This window comes from Canis aureus, chromosome 10 (assembly GCF_053574225.1).
Source record: "Canis aureus isolate CA01 chromosome 10, VMU_Caureus_v.1.0, whole genome shotgun sequence".
Classification (NCBI taxonomy): Eukaryota; Metazoa; Chordata; class Mammalia; order Carnivora; family Canidae; genus Canis; species Canis aureus.
Genome location: NC_135620.1, coordinates 66,138,071 through 66,162,732, shown reverse-complemented (window position 1 = coordinate 66,162,732; position 24,662 = coordinate 66,138,071). Strand labels below are relative to the sequence as shown.

The 24,662-nt window shown below is 42.9% G+C and overlaps 2 protein-coding genes and 1 long non-coding RNA gene across 9 annotated transcripts in view; 2 read left to right on the top strand and 1 right to left on the bottom strand.

Annotated features, from left to right (window-relative positions):
• FRRS1L (ferric chelate reductase 1 like) overlaps nucleotides 1–6,343 on the top strand; it is a 29,660-nt gene extending 23,317 nt beyond the window's left edge. Inside the window, exon 5 of the mRNA XM_077912848.1 lies at nucleotides 1–6,343. Within this exon, the coding sequence (XP_077768974.1) occupies nucleotides 1–173 (173 nt within the window). The 3' untranslated portion in view covers nucleotides 174–6,343.
• Nucleotides 1–16,589, bottom strand: part of LOC144322633 (uncharacterized) — a 47,325-nt gene extending 30,736 nt beyond the window's left edge. The window contains exon 1 of one of the 2 annotated variants that reach the window (XR_013388286.1): nucleotides 15,977–16,589. This is a non-coding gene — a long non-coding RNA (uncharacterized LOC144322633). The remainder of the gene's footprint in view (nucleotides 1–15,976) is intronic. The other variant, XR_013388287.1, reaches the window with a different exon arrangement.
• TMEM245 (transmembrane protein 245) overlaps nucleotides 15,249–24,662 on the top strand; it is a 102,034-nt gene continuing 92,620 nt past the window's right edge. For all 6 annotated transcript variants that reach the window (XM_077912834.1, XM_077912835.1, XM_077912833.1 and 3 more), the window contains exon 1: nucleotides 15,249–15,845. In XM_077912834.1, the coding sequence (XP_077768960.1) occupies nucleotides 15,264–15,845 (582 nt within the window). In that variant the 5' untranslated portion in view covers nucleotides 15,249–15,263. The remainder of the gene's footprint in view (nucleotides 15,846–24,662) is intronic.

Below are 24,662 nucleotides of genomic sequence, written 5' to 3'. Positions count from 1 at the left end.
GCTCTATCACCCGACACGACATAGACTCACCACCGACTTCGGAGCGTGTTGTCAGTATTTACAAGTATGAAGATATTTTTATGCCATCAGCTGCCTATCAAACCTTCTCCTCTCCATTTTGTTTGCTTCTCATTGTTGCCCTGACCTTCTACTTATTGATGGGAACCCCTTAACCACAGCTACAAAGCCAACATGTTAAACGGATTAGAAAGTCTTTAGTATAAATATATTTTTAAAGAATATGCAGTATAATTTTAGCTTTTCTTATTTAAATAAAAAGACTGCTATGATTTCAGTTTTTTGGAAGAAAGAGCAAGCTGCTTTTCTAATCAAAGAGGATTGTTTAATATTGATCCCATACTTTTGGAAAGTACTTAAAAATTTTTTTCTAAGCACTTTCAAATGTGTTTTCTTATTTGAGCTTCATAACATCTCTGAGTTGGCTTGATGAAAATTATTAGTGCCATCTTACTGAATGGGATTTGAGGTCAAGGAAAGCTGTCTTTTTTTGGTGACCCACACGCCATGTGGCCTTGGCTACTTGGTCCGATAACATGTAGCAAGGTAGAGAAAGAGCAAGGCATAGGGATTCTCAACAACCTTTACTCTTCCAACTACAGCTCAGGAGAGTTACTTGAAGCATTACTAAAGAGCACTTCACTGGATGGTCCTAGTTCACAATCAGCCTTTTAAGGAGAAGTTTTCAATTTCCCTGAGTGTGTTTGGATGTTTACACAGCTGATGGGGGAGAATGGGAAAGATTACAATGATAAGATAATCATTCGTATTTACTTGAAATTTCTCCTTAGTAGTTATGAGAAAATATTTGTTACTGCTGTTTGGAAAGGTCAGAAACAGAACTGTGAGTGTTCTTGAGGACGTAAAACTATATTAATGATATTAATTAATGATAAAAAAAATAAGAGCATTCATAGTGGTTAGAATTTGGACTCTTCTATTACTGTATTTTATAAGTTACGTGATTCATGTGTGGTTACAGCTAATTCTGTTGTCAGAGTCGAGATCCATGGAACATGGTTAACTATGTTTTATAATAGGCAAATCATCTTAATAAAAAATTTAAGGCATTTTGAAAAACAACATTTTTGGAGATTGTGGGGATTTGGAGTAGAAACTTTTTATAGATGAAATTTCTTTTTTAAATCAGAAAATGGGAGATGACCCCTAGAGTGAATTCACCTAGAGTTTCCATTCCAACAAGTTCAGACTTGTAAACTGGACCAGCAGTTAGCAGAACTTATCATAAAGCCTTGACTTTGTGCATTCCCTTTTTTCAAAGGAGCCCAAATGTTCCTTTGTTCTAAATATCTGTGCTAACAGCCCATTCACAGGAAAAGAGTCTATGGGGTGTCTTTGAGTTGCTGATGGATTTCCATTGTAGAGTTTTGCAGTCCTCTGGCTTGCCCCCTTCCTTGCTTTAGACCTGGCTCCAATTTTGTGGATTTTGTGATTAAACAAGAATGGAGACTGATTTCTAAAGCCATCTTTGGAATTCACTGGCAGGGTGAAAGTCTGCCTGAGGGGAGAGCTTTCAAATTCTGGAACTGTACAAAAACAAAGAAAACGTTGAGCTTCTATGACACACAGTCTACCAAGTGATGTAGGGAGAAATAATCCTCATTGCAGATGGGGAGAGTTTAAATGACATTAAGTGAGCAAAAGAACTGGGTAGGATTCAAACTCAGGTCATCTGGCTCCAGTCTGTGGCTCCACCTCCTTGCCATGGCCTTGGAGCTAAGCCCTCCCATCCCGCTGAGGGTGGCCTGTGCATACCTTCTGAACTATAGTGGTTGTTCAGTATTGGGGATACAGAGTATGCAGGCACCCACTGTGTAAATAAGAAGGCAAATATTTTTATACGTCACTCTCTTATGTATATAGTATTTCAGCTATAAATAGGTGAAGACTAAAGAGAGCCGGGCTAGCCTCTATAGCAGGCAGGGAAGGAATACATTAACGGATTTTCCCTCTGCTTATATTTCAAGTCAAGCCAATTATTTCACGAATTATTTCCACATCCATAACCAGTCTTGCATATTTGTACTTAGAACTTTCTCTGACTTCTAATTGCCATTAGGGTAAAATGAAATCCATTTCGATTACCTCCAAAATCATCTTTTGCTACCGTTCCTCACTTGCAACGTCCCTGCAAGACAGTTGCTCTCAAGTCATCTCTCACGGTGTTGCCTGTGTCCAGACTCTTCCACTTCTGGTGCTTGCTAAACTCTTTCAGCTCACAGCTTCTATATTTCTTCCAATCTCCTGGACTAGATAGGTTGGGGTCCCCACCACATGCTCCCACAGCACGCTGGGCTTCCCCATCCTGTCGTTCACCACACTTTCCTGCAATCCATTGCTTGCGCTCCCTTGCTAGCTCCCTAATGCAGGGACCATTTCTTGTTGCTCATCTTAACAGACGCTGCTACACTCTAGGCACTCAGCAAACACTTGGTTGGACAGAAGAAGTAAGTGAAGCTGTACTCTTGCAGCAACTTTGTGTGGTTCAGAGGCTTGTATTTCATATACAGTGCCAGCCTGGCTGGCGTTTTTCTATTTTCACCTGTGATCAAACCATAAACCATTTCTTTAGCAAACACTGAACCTTTGAAACACAGAGTCCGTGAGTACCAATGCTGTTTTGCCCTGCAGTGAACCTTAATTGATACTTTTAACAATAATTATTCTTCGCAAATAAGAATTAACAGAGCAGGGATGCAGAACAGCATTTGACTGTCATTTCAGAGGATCGTTAGTTTATAGGCACACTGAAATTAAAATTCTGTAGACTTCAGTTTCATTTATTCTTACCTAATTGAGAGTAAATTTCTGTTTTATCTCTGCATTCTCAATTTCCATATAGTACTTGTCATAGGGGAGATGCCTAACCAATGTTTTATGTTTTTTCTTTATTTTTTTATTATTTATTGATTGATTGGTTGATTTTATAAATTTATTTTTTTTTGGTGTTCAATTTGCCAACATATAGAATTGCACCCAGTGCTCATCCCATCAAGTGCCCCCCTCAGTGCCTGTCACCCAGTCACCCCCACCCCCACCCACCTCCCCTTCCACCACCCTTAGTTCCTTTCCCAGAGTTAGGAGTCTTCATGTTCTGTCTCCCTTTCTGATATTTCCCACTCATTTTTTTTTCCTTTCCCCTTTATTCCCTTTCACTATTTTTTATATTCCCCAAATGAATGAGACCATATAATGTTTGTCCTTCTCCGATTGACTTATTTCACTCAGCATAATACCCTCCAGTTCCATCCACGTCAATTCAAATGGTGGGTATTTGTCATTTCTAATGGCTGAGTAATATTCCATTGTATACATAGACCACATCTTCTTTATCCATTCATCTTTCGATGGACGCCGAGGCTCTTTCCACAGTTTGGCTATTGTGGACATTGCTGCTAGAAACATCGGGGTGCAGGTGTCCTGCCATTTCACTGCATCTGTATCTTTGGGGTAAATCCTCAGCAGTGCAATTGCTGGGTCATAGGGCAGATCTATTTTTAACTCTTTGAGGAACCTCCACACAGTTTTCCAGAGTGGCTGCACCAGTTCACATTCCCACCAACAGTGCAGGAGGGTTCCCCTTTCTCCACATCCTCTCCAACATTTGTGGTTTCCTGCTTTGTTAATTTTCCCCATTCTCACTGGTGTGAGGTGGTATCTCATTGTGGTTTTGATTTGTATTTCCCTGATGGCCAGTGGCCAGTTTGTTTTTTTAATATATAAAGTGCCAGAGTAGAACCATAACAACAGCTAAATGTATTTAGTGCTGTTCTAAGCACTTTATGGGGATTAACCCATTTAATCCTCACAATACCCGTAGGAGATAGATTGTTTTGTTAATCCAATTTTACAGATGAAGAAACTGAGGCTAGTCATTTGGCATAAATGACCAATGCTGGAAAAAAAAATGACCAGTGCTGGTAAGAACTTTAGAGATCATTTAACCTAATGCACTAGTTTTACAAGAAGGCAGCTGAGGCCTAGGAAGGTGAAAAGATTTCCTACATATTTGTGTCTTTATCCACACTCATTAGTGTGTTTATTAAATGGAATCCACTCTCCACATTTAAATTAGGTAGGTGCTCCCCCCCTCCCCCCTTTACTGATTCACAATAAATAGGAGGACTTTTGTAGTTCTGTTTGGGGAAAGAGGTACATTTTTCTTAAACTTTCTTCTCAAAAACATTTAAAATCTTTATCAGCCATGTTAGTGCTTTTAATAGGTTTTTGTTTTTTGTTTTTGTTTTTAATACACAGATTGGACAATCCTGGAAGAGTGTATTTGCCTTAATGTTTTAGAAGTGATTTGCCTAAAACCCCAGGTCTTCTCTTTTGGAACCCAATGTCCTTTTATAGTTCCACTGTAGTCTCAAAGTTGAATTTATGACCATTATTTCAGACAAAATGCAGGAGCCATATTCAGTGATTTTTTTTTTTTATATTCAATGATTTTTAAATTGACTTTTGTCAAATCAGAAAGTTCGGACAGGTCAGGGATGGATTTTTCATCCCAGACGGTTTTTACTATAACTTCTTGTAATTAAATTTACTGTCCAGATTCTGGATTTTGTGCTTCCAAGATGTTACCACTGAGGTTGTGTGTCATTCTTCGCCCTCGCCTGGGGTCCACAAACTTTTTCTGTCAAGGGCCAGATGATAAAGATTTCAGGCTTTGTGGTCTCTGTTTCAGCTGCTCAACTCTGTTGCAGTAAATTCAGAACCGAGTAAGCAGCAGTTTTAATTTCTCTAAGCTGTGGCGATCATGAATGACTCTTACTGGTGAATTGCTCTTCATGGTGGGGATTACAAGGTTTCAGAGTAATTAATTTCCCTGTAGATTTCTTTTTAAGCACTATCTAAATCTGTTACACCCAGGGGAGAGTTTTACACACGTGACTATGGCATCTCTCTCGTGTGTCCTAGTGGAAAAATGTTTGAGAACCCCTTCACTAGGCCAGATGCTGAGATGTATATACTTTGTTGTATATAATTGTAGTGTATATACTTGTTCTCTAAACAGAACCGGTTATGTTTAGTGGACAGTTTGATTATTCTGAGTGTGTGTATATATATATATTTGTACATACATGATGAGGTCTGTGTGTGTTTGTACATAAATGCCTATAGATACATGCCATGCCCATGTGAAGGTCTTTGTCAGGATTGTTCCTCTTACTGATCTCTTGAATACTCTAAAACCCAAGAGATACCACATTGTGCATATTATAGGCAACACTACCCTTGAGTTTTTAGGAATTTAGTTTGTAGAAAGGATTCCTTTATTAAGCCTTGCCGCCTCCACTCTGCATTATATGAATGGTTAAGAATGTATAAAGTATCACTCTTGAGTTTGACTTGTCTATACTTTTAGTTAAGAAGCTAAGGCTAATGTTAATTAAGTAAATGGCATGTTGATACAACCTACACATAATTTGTATTTAGATTCCTTATTCAGATATTCAGTTATTTAGTTTCAAGTTGGACTTCTTTGCTTTTTATATTTAATAAACAACCTAAGTCTAAGTTCCTTTTCACAAAAATAGTGGCTATGCTAGTGTGATTTTAAATACATCTGGAGACTGAATATCGAAGTGAATCATCAAGCTTTTTGAGATTTTTCACTTAAAATATACTGATGCTTGACTGTTTTCAGCCCCCTTACCCCCACATTTGTTATTAGGCAAATAGCTGTTCAGTTCCATCCTTCTGGAGGGTAAGTGACTCTCTAGTGACGGGGTGTTGCAGTGGTTGTGGCATTCACCCGGGTCACTAGAGTAGTTACCATTTCATCACGTACAGTGTCCACCTGAAAGAATGAATGCAGCTTCTCCACATGCCTTATTCCCGCAGACACGCTGATATGCTGGAACAATCTGGCTCCAGGAGTATTAATATACTTTTTTGAGACTGTCTACAAGATACTATTTTGTAAAAACTGCCTTTAAATAGACACTGATGGGTTATATTTGTTTTATAATAATTGTGTACCTAATGTTCACTTGAAATTGATTTTGAGATTTATGTATATTTATAAGCCTGTCCTATGTGAATTTTTACTCTAAGATGTGATACCTTACTAATAAAGACATGGATTTCTATTTATGTAAAGTAATTGTAGCAATATTCCTAGATGCTACCTAAACGATTGTTCTGTCCATTTGCCATCTCAAGATACTTTTATCTTTAGAGGATTATGTTACAGTTAGAATATATATGAGCTAGGTTAAAACTTTAAAATATAAATTCTCAACATGGTTTGAACTTCTTCCTGTTGATATAATTAAAGTTAGTTTATAATTCCTTATTGCTTTGCTCTGGTCTATTTTTGGTTTTCTGTTGTTTGTTTTATGTGCTTTTATTAGTAGTCTTCCTGAGTTTATAGACCTTGGAGAAGATGATGGCCTGTCTTGTCTGACAAAGAGGAAAATCATGTTGCAGTAGTCAGATAAAAGTCCTCGTAGAGAAACAGCTTGCAAAATGAAATTGTATTTATAGCTTCAGCTTAATACCTTTATCAAATAGTAATGGAGGCCTATAATCCCATTTAAAGTATACAATCTTAATTGGTTAGTAGCACATCATTAGCTCATAACTCATGATCTCGGTTATGAATCTTAATGGAAGCTAAATCATATTTTATGTTAAGAATAGTTAAAGATGCCTGGGTGGCTCAGCGGTTGAGCATCTATCTGTCTTCGACTCAAGCAAGCTCCCAAGAGGAGCCTGCTTCTCCCTCTGCCTGTGTCTCTGCCTCTCTCTGTGTCTCTCGTGAATAAATACAATCTTTAAGAAAAAAAAAAGAATAGGGTTTAGTAGTAGAGCCTCATGATCATGAGGGAGGTGTGGGACTTGCAGAATGTAGCAGCTGAGCTTCAGTACTACCAGGGCTAGACTGAGAAGCTCAAGGAATGTCAGGTTAGGAAAGAATCAGGCATTATCACATTCTATGTTATAGGCTCTAATCCTCAATGCCCCCCCACTCCCCCACCCCCATGAAAACAAGTATTTTGTTATTTCTTGGTATTTTAAGTGTTCCCTCTGGCATTTGTTTGGCAGGATCCTCAGTGGCTAGCTCAGCTGTTAGACCTGAACCTGGCTGATGGCTGAGTTGGAATCTTCTTTGGGCTCAGTCCTAGGTACAAGGGCCAGGGGACAAGCTGTAAGAAGAGACAGCTGAAGTATAGTGGATGTGAAATCACCTGAAGCCGGGAGGTCAAGAAGCTTTACCCACTTGTTCATTCATTCATTCAACATATACTGAGGATTCTTTTTCTTTTTAAGATTTTATTTATTTATTCATGAGACACACAGAGAGAGACAGAAAGGCAGAGACACAGGCAGATGGAGGAGCAGGTTCCCTACGGGGAGCCCGACGTGGGACTTGATCCTGGGACCCTGGGATCACGCCCTGAGCTGAAGGCAGATGCTCAACTGCTGAGCCACCCAGGCATCCCTATACTGAGGATTCTTATGTACCAATTCCTGTGCTAGACACTGAACAAAGAGGACTAAAGGAAGAACAGCTTTTGATTTTTGCCCCTATGAGGCTCATAGCCTGCTGGGGAGGCAGACATAAACACCATGATAAGACCTTTTGGTGACTGCAGTGCTAAGGAAATACTCAGGTGTGGTGCAGATAGGGAGTAGGGACCCTCCCCCAGCCTGGGGCAACCAGTGGAGCAGGCAGTGATCCTGAAGCTGAGCCTTAAGGAAGAAAGGAAGGAGTAAAGCAGGCGAAAGGTATGGAAAACCAAGAAAGAGGACAACCCCAGAAGAAAAACCAGCAGGTGTGTCCAGGACCACTGCCATTTGACAAGGTTGATATGTTTCCCATTGCTGCTGTAGCAAATTCCCATAAATTCAGTGGCTTAAAATAACAAAAATGTGTTCTCTTTGAATTCTGGAGGCCAGAAGTCTGAACTGAATCTTATGGTGCTGAAATCAAGATGTCGGGAGAGCTGATTTCTTCTGGGAGCTCCAGGGGCGAGGATCCTCCCTGCCTCTTCCAGCTTCAGGTACCTGTAGGCATTCCTTGGCATCTGGCCTCACCACTCCAATTTCTCTACATCCTTGGTCAGATTGCTGCTTCTCTTCTGTAGCCTGATCTCTCCCCTCCCTCTGATAAAGATACTTAAGGGGCAGCCTGGGTGGCTCAGCAGTTTAGCACTGCCTTCGGCCCAGGGTGTGGTCCTGGAGACCCTGGATCAAATCCCACATCGGGCTCCCTGCATGGAGCCTGCTTCTCCCTCTGCCTGTGTCTCTGCCCCTCTCTCTCTCTCTCTCTCTCTGTGTGTGTGTGTGTCTCTCATGAATAAATAAATAAAATCTTTTTTTAAAAAAAGATACTTAAGATTAAAAAAAAATACTTAAGATTAAATTTAGGCCCCACCCATGTAACCCAGGATAATCACCCATCTCAAAATCTTTTAGGTGCCAGGTGCCTTTTACTACCTAAGGTAGCACACTTGATAGGTCGTAGGGATTAGGACGTGGCCATTCTTCTTTCCATCACAGTGCTGGAGGATAAAGGACAAGGCAGAGATGGGGAGAAGTGAGAGTGAGTGTGGCCTGTTCACAGAAGACCTTGGAAGTCAGTGTAAGGAGCTTGGACTCTTCCTGGGGGTAAGGAGGTATTTTGTTTTGTTTTGTTTTAAGATTTTATTTATTCATGAGAGACACAGAGATAGAGAGAGAGAGAGGCAGAGACATAAGCGGAGGTAAAAGCAGGCTCCTTGCAGGGAGCCCTATGTGGGACCTGATCCTAAGACTCAGGGATCATGCCCTGAGCCAAAGGTAGATGCTCAACCACTGAGCCCCCCAGGCGTCCTGGGTAAGGAGATTTTGAAAGGATCAGATTGTATCTGAGAAAAGCTGCACTGCCTGTATTGTAGAGAACTGACTGGAGCAGGAGGGCAGAGATGGTAGGAGAGACCACCCAGAGGCTTCAGTGACATCACCGTGTGGTGCCAAGAGCATATAAACAAGTGACACTTAGGATTCAAACCCAGCAAGACTTGATTCCCAAACACAAATAGTTTATTTATAAATAAAGAGGGATTAGTCTGGCCAATTTGAAATGCATCCAGCATCTTCTGGTTTTCAGTCTTATTCTGATTTACCCAGAAGGGTGGGTGTGTTTATACATTGGGTGGCCTCAGCCTTAGTTTGGGTATATTGTTGGGAGTAGAGCCAAGGAAGGGGCAGGCTCAGAATTCCCAATTCTGATCTGGAACTCTCAACCTCAGCCATTCCAGATAAAATATAGATCTTTCCTGTGAAGATGCATAGCTATCAACTAGGGACGCTTAAGGCCAGCTACTTTCTGGATAGGCACCCTGACTTTCAGCACAGAATTGCTAATCACAAAATTCACCCTTCTTCCCACCTTAGAAGAGGAAGAGGGGGCTGTCTTGGTTGCACTTTTTTTCTTTTTTTTTTTTAAGATTTTTTTTTTAACTTTTTTTTTTTTTTTTTTTTTTTATTTATGATAGTCACAGAAAGAGAGAGAGAGAGAGAGAGGCAGAGACACAGGCAGAGGGAGAAGCAGGCTCCACGCACCGGGAGCCCAATATGGGATTCGATCCTGGGTCTCCAGGATCACGCCCTGGGCCAAAGGCAGGCGCCAAACCGCTGCGCCACCCAGGGATCCCTTTTTTTTTTTTTTTTTGAAAGAGAGAGAGAGAGCACAAGCAGGGGGAGGAGCAGAGGGAGAGAGAGAAGTCGACTCTGCTGAGCAGGGAGCTGGTCTCAGGGCTGTATCCCAGCACCTCAAGATTATGAACTGAGTCCAAGGCATACACTTAACCAACTGAGCCATCACAGGCACCTCACTGTTGCAGACTTTTAAAAAGTGTGTGTGTGTGTGTGTGTGTGTGTGTGTGTGTGTGTTCCCAAAAGGACTGACCAAATTGCTTTTTATTCACCTGGCTCTCTCCTGGGTGCATGGGTCTCAGTTGAGTTGATTGAATACATTTAATCATCTCTTCAGTCACCTTTTCATTAACTAGTGAAATTGTCTTTGGTGACACAGCATGGAAGGTTAGCTGAAGCTGGATGTCACAGCCCGGAAGGACAGGAAAGCCTACACTCCATTCAGTGACCCCACGTGGGGTCATGTGTTCCAGCGTGGGATGAGGAGAGGGAAGGGGGAGCAGTTAGGGAGTCAGGCAAGACCTGATGGTTGCAGACTTGTTTGCAATATTTGTCCTTCAGCCATTCAGATTTTTAAAAAAAACAAAACTCTCAGTAATTTCTCACATACACACTAATTCACTTCCTAAACCCTTCTTCTACACCAGTTATCTACCTTTTTAGTTTGCCGGTTTTACCTAGTATCAGATGCCCCATTGTTAGTTACAGTAGGGAATACAAATAAGTTTAATCGGTTGATAGTGGTTTCCTAGAATGTTCCGCTGAGGATTTGGAGGCTATGTCTAGGCACAGGAAGAAAGAGATTAGCGGTTGATCAGCAGTGTCTGTATTGGACTTAGCAAAGAAAAGTGGTAACTCATATTTGGAATTTGAATGCATGTCTGATTACTTTTCACATGATCTTTCCTCCTTCACTGTACATACTTATCACTTTATACATGACATACACACTCCATGGTTTCTTGTTTTATTTTGCTTATTTTTTATCTTTATTCCAGTATAGTTCATACAGTGTTAAATTAGCGTACACTATAGTGATTCAACAATTCTGTATATAACTCAGTGCTCCTCAAAATAGGTATACTCTTCATCTCCTTTACCTATCTCCCCTATCCCCCCACCTACCACCCCTTGGTAACCATCTGTTTTCTCCAGTTAAAAGAGTCTGTTTAAAAAAAAAAAAAAGAGTCTGTTTTTTTGGTTTATCTCTTTTGTTTCCTTTGTCTTTGATACGGACTCTATTGTAAGCACTGGATTTTGTACAAAGCAGGTGCTTAGCACAACTCAGTAACTTTTTAGAGACACTTGGAGAACTCTAAGATACAATGCCCAGGACAATCCTCTCCTGCCTGTATTTGCTTTATCTCTGGGGCTTTTATCTTTTTTTTTTTTTTTTAAGATTTTATTTATTTATTCATGAGAGACAGAAAGAGAAGCAGAGACATAGGCAGAGGGAGAAGCAGGCTACCTGCAGGGAGCCTGATGCGGGACTCGATCCCAGGACCCCAGGATCATGACCTGAGCCAAAGGCAGATGCTCAACCACTAAGGCACCCAGGCGTCCCTCTGGGGCTTTTATCTTGATACCTTGGGTAAGTGTGTGTGGTGGGTGGGGGGTGGGGGTGACTTCGGACATTAATTGTTGTTTAAGAGCTGCCTCTGGCTTCAAGACATCCAGGCATCGAGTCACCCAGGGTCCCCTATCAGGTTTTCACCAAATCCCAGGCACTATGCTGCTGCTTCAGACACACTCTTACTTTGAAAATCCTCACAGCAACCCATAATGTAGGTATTGTCATTTTATCTGCCAGAAAGCTTTCTGTTGCAGGAAATGTAAAACCCAAAACTGGCTTTTGTGATTAGGGAATTGATGGTTTGTGCAACTGGAAAGCCAAAGGCAGTGTGGTCCTAGGGTCCGCTTGATCCACTCCTGAGCCCATTTTTACTTCCACTGGGATCCTGGATGTCCGTGGAGGCCGTTCTTGCCTGGGGTGGTCGGGGTGAGTTGCTATGTGAGGTGAACAAAGCTCAAGTAGCCTTGCATTTTGGAGGTGAAGCTTAAAAAGTACATGTCCTGTGAACTAGAGAATTGAATGGACCATGTGTACTCAAATTTAGTTTGTGGGTTCTCCATCTCAGTAACTCTCAACCACAGGAATGCCTGGCAGAAGCATTCTCACTGTTTCAGTAACATTTCGGACAGGAAGTACAAACAGGCTTTTTGAAAGGCGATCACCCATTCATTCACTTGCTCAGCAAACATTGAGCTTCTGCTCTGTACTGTGAATGTCACATGCTGTGTCTGGTGCCGGGGACACAGAGATGAAGCAAACCCATATAAAGCACTGACCTTGAGCACAGCATGGTAGGGACCAGTATAGCGTGGTGAGCAAGATGCTGTGGGAACCCAGCCTTAAATTAGGCCATACAAATGTTAGTCTAGTTTCCAGTGCATCAGCCATCATTTCTATTAGAATTTCATTCTGGGATCCCTGGGTGGCGCAGCGGTTTAGCGCCTGCCTTTGGCCCAGGGCACGATCCTGGAGACCCGGGATCGAATCCCACATTGGGCTCCCGGTGCATGGAGCCTGCTTCTCCCTCTGCCTGTGTCTCTGCCTCTCTCTCTGTGTGACTATCATAAATAAATTAATTAATTAAAAAAATTAGAATTTCATTCTTCACTGGGAATTCTATTGGAAACTTGTCAGTTCTTTTTTTTTTTTTAAGATTTATTTATTTATTTATTCATAGAGAAACAGAGAGAGGCAGAGACACAGGCAGAGGGAGAAGCAGGCTCTATGCAGGGAGCTCGATGCAGGACTCGATCCCAGAACCCCAGGATCACCTGAGCCAAGGGCAGATGCTCAACTGCTGAGCCACCTAGGCATCCTGAGACTTGTCAGTTCTATTGCTTTGGCCATTAGAACAGTTTTGAAATGTTTGGCAATTTTGCTTTTTGCTGAGACTTGGAAGCAGAACACCGTGACAGGGAATTTTTGGTTTGCTGAGTGGGAGCCAGAACACAGGTTAGGCAACCTTATTGCTGCCCCCATCCCCCACCCCCAACCAAGTCCAATGCATACCTAAGTCAGTTTCTGTTTGTAAAGGCTTTAGTTTAAAATGGAGTTGTTGGGGAGGTTTGGGGTTTTTTGGGGGGGTTTTGTTTTTCTTTTTTTGTAACTAGAGGAAGACAACTAAGTCTTTGGTTGGAGGAAGACAGGGGATGCTTGGTCTTTGTTACCTCACTGACACTGTTGGATTTTTTTTTTTTTTTGGATTGGTTTTGAGCCCCTGTGACTAGAGTAGAGAAGGCCAGACATGGAAAGAACTCTTTATGAGAAGAGGTACAATACATTGAGCACAAGTGGCCTGGTTTAGGGCGTGAGTCACAAAGGGGCAGGCAAGTCAGGGCAGAGGACTTCCTCCCTACCTCTGAATGGAACCCAGCTCTTTGGCACTCTGAGGTTTAGAAGTTAGGTTCTGGGAATAGTGACATAGGCACTGCCAACCCTATGACAGGAACTGGAGGCAGTGAGCTGTGTGGGCAGCGGGGTGGACGTAGGGTGGTTGGTGGTTGACTCATGTCTCTAAGTATATGTTAGGCACCCTCTTTGGGATTCCCCACTCATTACTGAGGACTTTTTGGGAGGGAGGCTGAGGCCTTGTTGTGATATAAATAGGAGCTTGGAATCAGTGTAAAATGGGCATTGAAAGCAAATGTGGCCATGATGGAAATATAATCTCAGCAGCACTGGACAAAGTAGAGAAGCAAACCAAAATGTAAGACAACTGAAGCGATATATTTACAGAGTTAAAGTCCAAAGACCACTTGAAAAACAAGAGCTGTGACCTGAAACCTAGAAAAACGAGATGGAAAGGAATTATATTTTATTTCCTGAATCCCTTTGTCTCCCAGCCTTAGTAACCAACAGTTTCTTCATCTGAAAACTGTGGATAATGATACTTGTCCTGGCTACTTTAGAAGAGAAGCAAAAACTAAGTTTAAATTAATATGAAAACTTACTGAAAACAGAAAAGGGATAACCTGCAGGGTTTCAAAGCAGTCACATATTACTTAGTAAAGCATGCCTGCTTCCCTTTTTTTTTTTCCTTTCTGTTTCTCTTTTTAAAGATTTGTTTGAGAGAGAAAAAACACTGTGGGAGTGGGAGGAGGGGCACACGGAGAGGGAGAGAGAATCTCAGGCAGACTCCACATCCTTGGGGCTCTTTCTTTTCTTTTCCTTTCTTGCCCTCCCTCCCTCCCACCCTTCCTTCCGTCCTGCTCCTTCCTTTTCTTCTTTCCTTCCTTCCTTTTGTCTTCTTTTAATAAAAATGCTGTTTGAGGTGTGAGTAGTACGCTTGGGTCCCAGGACCTTTCCAACATAAACAGGAGCAATTTGCACTGCCCTAGAGCTTCCTCTTTTTCTCTCCTGAGATTAGAGCTTCTGTTATTATCATTTCCATGTGACAGAGGGGGAAATCAGGGTTGGGAGCTTAATTAACCTGACCCCCAGGCCTTAAAAACAAAACAGTGGCAGTTTGAGACTCTGATCTAGAGCTCTTTTAGAAGTTTATCTGGCTCCCACGTGACGCCTACCCCAATGTCAACAGTAACCTTACTTTACAGTCCACCAAGGAGCTTTGAAACACATGCCAAAGATCACTTGTCAAACCAATTAGTATAGTGGGTAAGACAATAGATTTAGGAGCTAGATTTGGAGGGTTTTTTTTTTTTTTTTTAGGTTTTTATTTATTCATGAGAGAGAGAGGTAGAGACACAGGCAGAGGGAGCAGCAGGCTCCATGCAGGGAGCCCGACGCGGGACTCGATCCCAGGTCTCCAGGGTCAAGCCCTGGGCCGAAGGCAGACGCTCAAACCGCTGAGCCACCCAGGGATCCCCAGACTCGGAGTTTGAAGCATGCCTTTGCACTCAGGAGCTGCGTGACCTCGCCAACCTTGGCAAGGTGCTTAACTTCTCCGTGCCTCAGTTTCCTTTTTTTTTTTTTTTTTTTCTTTTTGTAAAGTGGGAATGACATCATGTTCTCTGCAGGGCGTTGTCCTAAGGATTCAACGAACGAGCCACTTGGAACAGGGTCTGCGATATGGCCACCGCTACTTAAAGCCCTGCACCGGAGCGAACCCTTTGCTTGTATCAAAGGAATCAAATAGAGCTGAATGCGGGGATCCGTCCCCTACCCCCACCCACCCCGGGGTCCCGAGGCACAGCCTGGAGTCCCAGTCTACGAATGCAGTGCGCCCCTTTTGGAATTCCGCCTCCTGAAAAGTTGAGTTTACCCCACGGGCGAAGGGACGTCTTTCCCCGCCCCGCCCCGCCCCGCATCTTGGAAGATGTTGAGCCCCGAAACCTGTTACCTGGCTCCGCAGGAACCAATGGGCGAGGGAGCGCTGTCCCCACTTTCTGGGAGTTGTAGTTCCCGGTGGGTCTCGTGCGCGCTCGGTGCGCAGCGGGGAACTACGACGTCCACAATGCCGCGCGCCGCGCGCCTGGCCTCGCTCCCGTGCCTCCCGCTCCGCTTCCCGGCACCGCCTCTCGGCGGCCGCAGCTGGGGCGCTATGGCCGACGGCGCCGGCCCCGCAGAGGCGCCCAGTCCGAGGGGCTCCCCGGGCCGGGCGCCCCGGGTCCCGCGCCCGGGCGGCGGCGGCGGCGGCGGCGGCGGGGAGCCCCCGAGGACGCCGGCGCTGGCGCTGCGCTTCGACAAGCCTATCAAGCAGGCCTTCTACAACACGGGGGCCGTGCTGTTCGTGTGCCTGTGCTGCGGCGCCGCCGTGCTCGTCTACTTCATCCTGGAGGCCTTCCTGCGGCCGCTGCTCTGGGCCGTGCTGTGCGGCACCTTCCTGCACCCCTTCAAGAGCTCCCTGACGCGCCTGGGCCGCCACTGGCTGCAGCGCCTGCACCGCGCGCACACGCCCATCGTGCTGGCCGCGCTGCTGCTGCCGCTCTGCTTCGCCGACTACGGCGTCGAGGCCCTGGGCGAGCAGGCGCTGCGCCGCCGCCGCCTGCTGCTGCTGCTGGGCGCCGGCGGCCCGCTCCTCTACGGCCTCTACAGCCTGGGCAGCTACCTGGGCGTGCAGGTGCTGCTGGCCTACGCCGGCGCGCTCATCTGCCGCGGGCTGGACTACTTCAGCAGCCTGTGGGTGAGTAAGCGGCGGCCCGGGCCCCGCTGCACCCCGCTGCACCCCGCGTAGCTCCCGGGGGTGCCGGCCCGCAGCGCCGCCTCCCGGGTGCGGGGACCGTCGGAAAAGCCTGTGCCCTCCTCCCCGTGCACCCGCGGAGCGTGGCCCGCTTCCTTCCACGCAGAGCCTCCTCTGTCCGCCGCCCCTATCGTAATAATAGACCCCCCTCCTTGGGGGGTCGTGTCCCCCACGTTGGGAGTCGCAGTCCAGCTTGGCAGGTGGACGTGCGCATCGGCAGGTGGACTTGGTTGGACTTGCCCCTGGTCAGAGGAGGCGGAGGGTGGTTGGTGGCGCCGGCCGTCTTTCATCTTTCGTGCCCATGTGGGTTCTTTTTCTGGACGGCAGAGAGGGACCGACCTTACAGACCTTAGTCCAGCTTGTCATTCTGCAGGTTGGAGAGCTCACTTCTTGCCAGACTAGGGCTGGTTAGTGGCAGAGAAGGCCCGGCTTGGCTCCAGTTTCTCGAGTCCTGAAACGAAGCTTGCTTCAAAGGCCCGGTGCGGCTTCTGAGTTCAGGTGACTTTTAGTTTGTGGGAGGCGCCCAGGTCTGCTCCACACCGCACTCTACTTCTTGGGAACCACCTGTGGAGGGAAGGCTGTACCACAGTCCTTTGCCTCCAGCTTGGATTCCTGGAGCACACTGGGTGAAGGAGACGTAGATTGGTGATTCTTGGATCACCCTGAGCTTATTCTTAGAAAATTAGGGAGCTTTAGAATGGGAAGGGATTTCTTTTTCTTTTTTTTTTTTTTTTTAAGATTTTATTTATTCATGAGAGACACAGAGAGGCAGAGACACAGGCAAAGGGAGAAGCAGGCTCCCTGCAGGGAACCCCGCGTGGGAATCGATCCCAGGGATCATGACCTGAGCCAAAGGCAGACACTCAACCACTGAGCCATCCAGGCACCCCGGGAAGGGATTTCAAAGACCATCTAGTGACACGTTTCCTAACTCAGACTAGATACCCAACTGTTTAACTGAAGACTCTTAAAAATGGGTGCATATTTAATGGGTAAGAAGGTTAATTTGTCCATAAACGGTACCATTTAAAAATAATTTCTCACTTTTGTCAGTGGTCAGGGCACTTAGACATCATGTTCAAAATAATACCCCGTATGTGTCAGACAGGGCTTTAACTCGCCAAGGTTATTTGTAGACTCGTGATTGATCCCAGAACTCCTGTATTCTCTCTTGCTCTATCATTACCACCTCTCAGTTTCCATTAAAAGTGATCAAACGTGTTAACAGATACTAGGGTTTGTAGGGGTTTATTTATTTATTTTTTATTTTTTAAAGATTTATTTATTTGAGAGAGAGAGAGGGCGAGCCCAGAGGGAGAGTGAGATGGAGAAGCAGACTCCCCTCTGAGCGGGGAGCCAGACGGGGGGCTCCATCCCAGGACCCTGAGATTACCACCTGAGCCAAAGGCAGACCAAGGGAGCCACCCTGGTGCCTCTTTGGTAGGGGTTTATTATTTTTATTTATTTATTTTTAAAGATTTTATTTATGAGAGACACAAAGAGAGACAGGCAGAAGGAGAAGCAGGCTCCACGCAGGGAGCCCGACATGGGACTCGATTCTGGGTCTCCAGGATCAGGACCTGGGCTGCCTTTTAAGGGGTTTATTTTATTTTATTTATTTTATTTTATTTTATTTTATTTTATTTTATTTTATTTTATTATTTTATTTTATTTTATTTTATTAATTTTTTAAAAAAGATTTTATTTATTCATGAGAGACACACAGAGAGAGGGAGAGACACACAGAAAGAGAGAGGCAGAGACACAGGCAGAGGGAGAAGCAGGCTCCACGCAGGGAGCCCGATGTGGGACTCGATCCCAGGTCTCCAGGATCGCACCCTGGGCTGAAGGCGGCGCAAAACCGCTGAGCCACCTGGGCTGCCCTCTGTAGGGGTTTAAAAGGAGTAAGATGCACGCGTTGTCTTCAAGGTGTATATAATTATATATGAACAAATTCTCATGCAGAGGACAGACACACATGTCATTACCCACTAGTTATGGGCCAGCAGGATATTGGGGAGTGACGCATTCATAATTTTGGGACACTGCCTATGTGTGCAACTGCTAAGTGATCAGATAGACAAGCTTTGGCCTCCAAGTGGCCTGGGCTGTTTCATTTGTGGTAGGTAGGAGGAATGTGGAGTGACCTTTCAACTCCTAGGGCTTGCTGGATTGCCAGGTGGGAGTGATCCTGGAGTTTATGTACTTTTTACTGCCAGACGCCTGCCACTTTTTAGGAGAGGCTTCTTAGGCACAGAGAATGTGATTGTCCCAAAGGCACACCATGTGAAGAAATCTATGGTTGCTTTTCTGGAGTATGCCCCTTTTCCTTTACCCTGTTATTTGTACCTTCAGTGCTATTTCTTGTTTCACAGTTTAGTTGATTGACTGCCTCATATAAGGCAGACTGCTGTATGCTGTTAAGAAATATAAACACTATGACTTGATTCCTATCCAAGAACCTCCATCTTGTTGGAGGCAGACACATACATAGTTTCTGCTGACATTTTGACTGTTGATACTGTAATTTAGTGTAAGTTATTGTAGGCAAGGCCAACTAGCTTATCCATCAAAGTATAGGAAATTGGAAAATAAAAGCCCCAACATGTGAATAGTGTAACTTCATACTGTAGTAAGAAGTTGGATACATGGGTAAATTAGCAGGATGAGTGGAAACTGGAGCATTTCAGCCAGTTACCCTCAATAAATAGGAGGAATTTGGTACCAGTGAAGAAGCATCTGTAGCTGAATGTGTGTAGTTTCGTAAATCTTTTTGCAGAGGAGAAACCCTCAGAGAGGCAGAGACACAGGCAGAGGGAGAAGCAGGTTCCATGTAGGCAGCCCGACATGGGACTTGATCCCAGGATTCCAGGATCATGCCCTGGGCCGCAGGCAGGAGCTAAACCACTGAGCCACCCAGGTATCCCAGAAACCCTCATTTTTGTATTTTACTTAAATACCCTAGTTGTGGGTGAATGGAAGAGAAGTTAGGGCCAATATCAATTTCAAGGCAGGAGGCAGGGATTAGGGTGGTCAAAGCAATTTATGATTTTTAAAAGGCTTGAACCAGCTCTTTAGTTGGAGAGGAGTACCCAGGAAGCAGAGACAGGGAGTCCTCAGCTCTCAGCCAAAAGTGGTGATTAAGCCCTGACCCGAAGCGAAGGAACATCATGTGACCAGGCAAGTGGCCGACTCTAACTTTTCTATCTCATAGTTCACCTTTGGTGTGGTTCTATGAGCCCAAGCAGGGCTGCCTGGTTTAGGAAAAAGAGTCCGTGTTTTCTAGACAACTTGTATATTTGAGCCTGTGCTGAAGAGGGAAGGTATAGATGGGAAAGGCAGGAACAAAAGCCACAATTAAAGCAAATTCACATTTTGGAGAGCTGACAGTTCATACATTTACGATCCAACTTTTGAGCATCTGTTATGTGCCAGGCACTGGATTAGGTGTTGTCATGAGTATTGTTTTATTCTTACAACTAACCTGTGAAGGAGGGAGGAATTTCGTTGGTGCAGAGATTGATCTAGAGATTGATTTGTTTATTCTGTTAGTAAAAGGTATCAGCAGTTAAAGTCCTTTTATCATCAGAATATTCTAAGTAACCTTTGATAAGGATTTTTAAGAGTTTTCCCCCCATGATATTGTGTTTAAATGTTTTAATTTAACTTTTTATTATTTTATTTTATTTTATTTTATTTATTTTATTTTATTTTTTAAAGACTTTATTTGTTCATGAGAGACAGAGAGAGAGAGGTAGAGACACAGGCAGAGGGAGAAGCAGGCTCCATGTAGGGAGCCTGATGTGGGACGCCATCCCAGGACTCCAGGATCAGGCCCTGGGCTGAAGGCAGCACTAAACCGCTGAGCCACCCAGGGATCCCCTAACTTTTTAAAATAAAAGTTGATTTTACTTATTTGGGAAAAAACATAAAAGAATATCAGGACTGGACTAACCACACATGTTCCCCCAAAAACCCTTGGATTCTAGTCGTCTAGAAACCTTGGTCATCTCTTTTCTTCCTTTATCCTTCTATCTATTCAGCTATTTCCATGTCCTGTCCACTTTTTCTTTGTAGTGGCTTCAGTACCTGTATTTTCCTTTGTTGCCAGCTTATCTTTCCAGTTCAATTCTTCTTCACCTCCTCTTTGGGTTTCTTCAGTCTCCTACCACTCTGACCTGCTTACCAGTGAAAGACCAGTCATTTGTGGTTTGAATAATTCTTTTAAACAGTTTCAAATATATTAGAATTTTGTACGGACTTAGTAAATGATTTCTAAATACTTAAAAAAAAAATTACCTGTTGCATCATGCTCACATATGACACAATCCTTGGGGCCCTTGGCATCTTCCTGTGATGTGGAGTTGTCAAGATAAAATTGAAAAGCTTATATCTCCCCCCCCCCCCCACACACACACACCCCTTTTCTTTGTTGGGAATGTTTTGATCTTCCTCTCTCTCCTAGTTCAGACATGTTAGAATATTTGGAAACCATTTACAGTTTTTGCAGTAGTGATAGATTTGGTTTCTCCATGGTCCCTGGTCCCACTGTTTTCATTTTACTTTATAAAGAAGTATAAGGTAGAAAGAAAGAATAGTGGTTGAATGGTGAGCAGACTGTAAATTCTATGTATGTATGTATGTATGTATGTAAGTAAGTAAGTAAGTGATCTCTATGCCCAACCTGGGGCTCGAACTCGTAACCCTGAGATCAAGTGTCACATGCTCTTCTGACTGAGCCAGCCAGGTGTTCCAAGACTGTAAATTCTAAATTGAACTCTGTCAATAACTTGTTTTGTGACCTTGGAGAGACCAGGGCTCTTCTCTGAGCTACTCAACTCCAGATATGTGAAATGTGGGGTTGGCTTGGAAGATTTCTAAGGTTCCTTGTGCAGTTCCCAAGTGCTTGTAGGTGTTGCCCAAGAGGCTCTTGGGAGGTGTACATTAGTCAGCCAGCCAGGCCCACTCCATCCCACTTGTGAACCCTTTCCTATGTGTGTTTTTGCTTGCCTGGTATTGGTAAGGAGGAATATTTCTGATGCTTAGGTTCTTTCTCAAAGACTTTGATTATAAAAGATTCTTTTTTTTTTTTTTAAAGATTTTATTTATTCATTCAACAGAGAGAACACAAGCAGGGGGAGAGCAGGAGAGGGAGAAGCAGGCTCTCCACTGAGCGGGGAGCCTGTAGGGGATTCCAGGACCCTAGGATCATGACCTGAGCCAAAGGCAGATGTTTAACCGACTGAGCCACCTAAACGCCCCTGATTATAAGAGATTCTTAATTCTAAGTTGCCACACCACAAAAGAATAGTTTTCAAATTAGAATAAAGCTGTTTTATTTATTTTGTGTGTGTGGCTGTGTGTGTGTGTTTTAAAGTTTTTATTTATTCATTCATGAGAGAGAGAGAGAGGCAGAGACATAGGCAGAGGGAGAAGCAGGCTCCTGCAGTGAGCTATATGCGGGACTTGATGCCAGGACCCCGGATCACGACCTGAGCCAATGGCAGACACAACCACTGGGCCACGTAGGTGCCCCAGAATAAAGCTGTTTCAAAGGGGGGTAAAGTACCTGAAGTGTCCACTGATTGAGATTTGTACATTAGTGTAATTGGGATTGTATGTCATCTGTGGTTTTATTCTCTCTGTAAAAGACTTAGGAATCTGTTTTGCAAAAACCTGCAGAAGCAAGCAGAATTGTTTTTCTGGTTAATGCCCACATGACAAATACAGCAAGTAGTCTAAAAAGCAAAGTCTACTTATGCATTTGATATTTTATTTAATCAGAAAAGTGTGTGTGGTTAATAAGCCAGATGAAAGGAAAATGAATTGTTTATTTGTAGTGCTAAATAAATATTGGCAGTTTTTACGGGGCATCTGGCATGATATCTATCACACGTTGGTGCTTTAGAGTATTGAATGTGCATTTTGAAAAGGATACATTGTTTTAAAGAACATAAATTTGGGAAAGTATGTTCTTTTATATATAAATTGTAGTTCATTGATTTATGACTGGAAGAAAATTCATACTTAAACAGGCTTGCTCGCTCAGAGGCTAAACATAGAGACACAGAGAAATAAAAAAAAAAACAACTCTTAAAGATACACTTGTAGGAATCCATCCTAAAAATTACATATGAAATTTAAAACTACAAATCTTTATTTTTGGTAAAATTATTTTAAAGAACATTTAACAATTTCAGAAATTGATTCAAGTCAAACATGTTTGTTATATAAGAATCAGTTTAAGCAGCACTGAAGTCTGTATGATAAAGTGAATAATTTCTTTGCCACCATTCTCACTGTGTAGATGTTACTGTTAACTGATGAATAGGCTTCTGAATGTATTTGTATGCTTATGTGAACATATAAAGTATAGGGTTTTTGTTTTACAAAACAAAAATGGGTAACATATAAAATTTTGCAGCTTGCTCTTTATCATTGTATTGCAGATACCTTTCTTTGTTAGCACTTCTAGATAAAATTCTCTCTTTTGAATAGTACTAGAGTATAAAAAACTTTTTTTTTCAAGATGCCTTTATAAAGTGTTCCTATCAGATTATTGTAACTCAGGTTTTGAATTAGATAAACTGATAAACATTTTTTAAATATTAGTAATCTGTATAATGATAATGGTTAAATAAAAATTCTCAAGTGTTTATAAATGGTCATGCTTTTTAAGCTAATATTCTATGAATCTTTTCTGAGGAGATGCTTCAGAATAGTGAAAAAAATTCATAGGTCAAAAGAGGTTTTTTTTAAGTTAAAAAACATTTGCTATTTATAAAGGTAATCATAATCTTAGAAAATTCAGTACTTGAAGAAAAGCAGAAAGATGCAAATTACCCCCTGAAATCCAACCATCTAGAGATAATATTTTTAAATATTTTGGCGAGTGAGTGTATTTTCACCATTGTAAATTTACACATACAGTATGCATTTATACTAGGTCATTGAATGTAGATGTATTGTTATGCCCTGAAATTCTGAATAATTATTCCAGTTTTTTGAGGTACCAGTATTTAGAGTCCTTTATAAAATGACATTTAGATTATTAGTTTTTTAATATTTTATACTGTCGTAGTGAACATTTTCATATCTGCACAGTCTATAATGCTTCTGTAAACCAAGTTTAGGAGTGGAATTTGGGAGTGTATTTAATGAGTGGTTATTCTATCTATCATCTATCTATCTATCTATCTATCTATCTATCTATCTATCTATATCTATTTTGAGAGAGAGCATAAGCAGCAGTGGGGGAGCAGGAGAGGGAGAGAATTGTAAGCAGGCTCCACACCCGGCATGAGCCCAATGACCCTGAGATCATAACCTGAGCCCAAATCAAGAGTTGAGTGCATAACTGACTGAATCACCCAGGCGCCCTTAATAAGTGGTTGTTTTAAACCAAAATGAGGTTATCGGTGAGTTTCAGGCTTACTAGGTGAAAATATGTGCTTCTCTTTAGATCATGAATTTTCCCTTAAAAAATCTGAAGTATGAAGTCTCCTTTCTCTCTCCATATTTGATACTGATCCTTATAAGTCCAGGCAAAAAACAGAAACTTATTGGAGATCAGTTTAAAAACATCATAGACTTAAAATCTGAAAGGATGTGCCTTTTGTGATCCTCTAGGTCAACTTCTCACTGAGAGCAGACTCTCCTGTTTTATCATCCTTGACAGCTTTTGCTTAAATAAAATATTCCATTTTTAGACAGCTGTAGTTTGTTAGAAAAATTTATCCTCCTATTGAGCTGAAATGTGTTGCTTCCTAATTCCCACATACTCCTTCCTGCTCTCAGGACCACAGGGAATTAAGACAAATGCCTCTTCCAGGAGACATTTTCACAGCTATTTGAAGATAGCTATCAAATCTTGATATTTCCTTCTTTTTTCTTTCCTTTTTTTTTTTTTTTTAAAGATTTTACTGATTTATTTGAGAGAGAGAGCGAGCATGCAAGCAAGTCTGAACAGGGAAGAGGGGCAGAGGCAGAGGGAGAAGCAGACTCGCCACTGAGCAGCGAGCCCGATATGGGGCTCCATCCCAGGACCCTGGGATTAAGACCTGAGCTGAAGGCAGTTGCATAACTGACTGAGCCACTCAGGTGCCCCTTTCCTTCTTTTTTCTAAAGTAAACAGTTTGTTTCTCCATCTATATTTGTATCTCCTACTTTGTGTTTTCTATTTCCTTTCCCAGTCTGAATTTTATTGCTGTGGTTTGATAGTGCAAAAGTCAATGAAACAATCATTTCCCCTGATACGAGCATTATTAATAGGCACTCATACCATTTATACTCCTGATTCACATTGAACTTCCTGTCTAGTACTTGTAGAGTTTTGAACCTACAAGCAGATTTTTGTATCTCTGTATTAAATTTAATCTTATTCTAATTTTTAAAAAATTTTTATTTATTTATGTTAGTCACAGAGAGAGAGAGAGGCAGAGACATAGGCAGAGGGAGAAGCAGGCTCCATGCACCTGGAGCCCGATGTGGGATTCGATCCTGGGTCTTCAGGATCGTGCCCTGGGCCAAAGGCAGGCGCTAAACCGCTGCGCCACCCAGGGATCCCTTATTCTAATTTTTTAAAAAAGATTTTATTTATTGATGAGAGAGAGAAAGAGGCAGAGACACAGGCAGAGGGAGAAGCAGGCTCCCTGTAGGAGTCCCTAATGCAGGACTCAGTCCTAGGACCTCGGATCACGACCTGAGTTGAAGGCAGATGTTCAACCACTGAGCCACCCTGGCATCCCAAATTTAATCTTA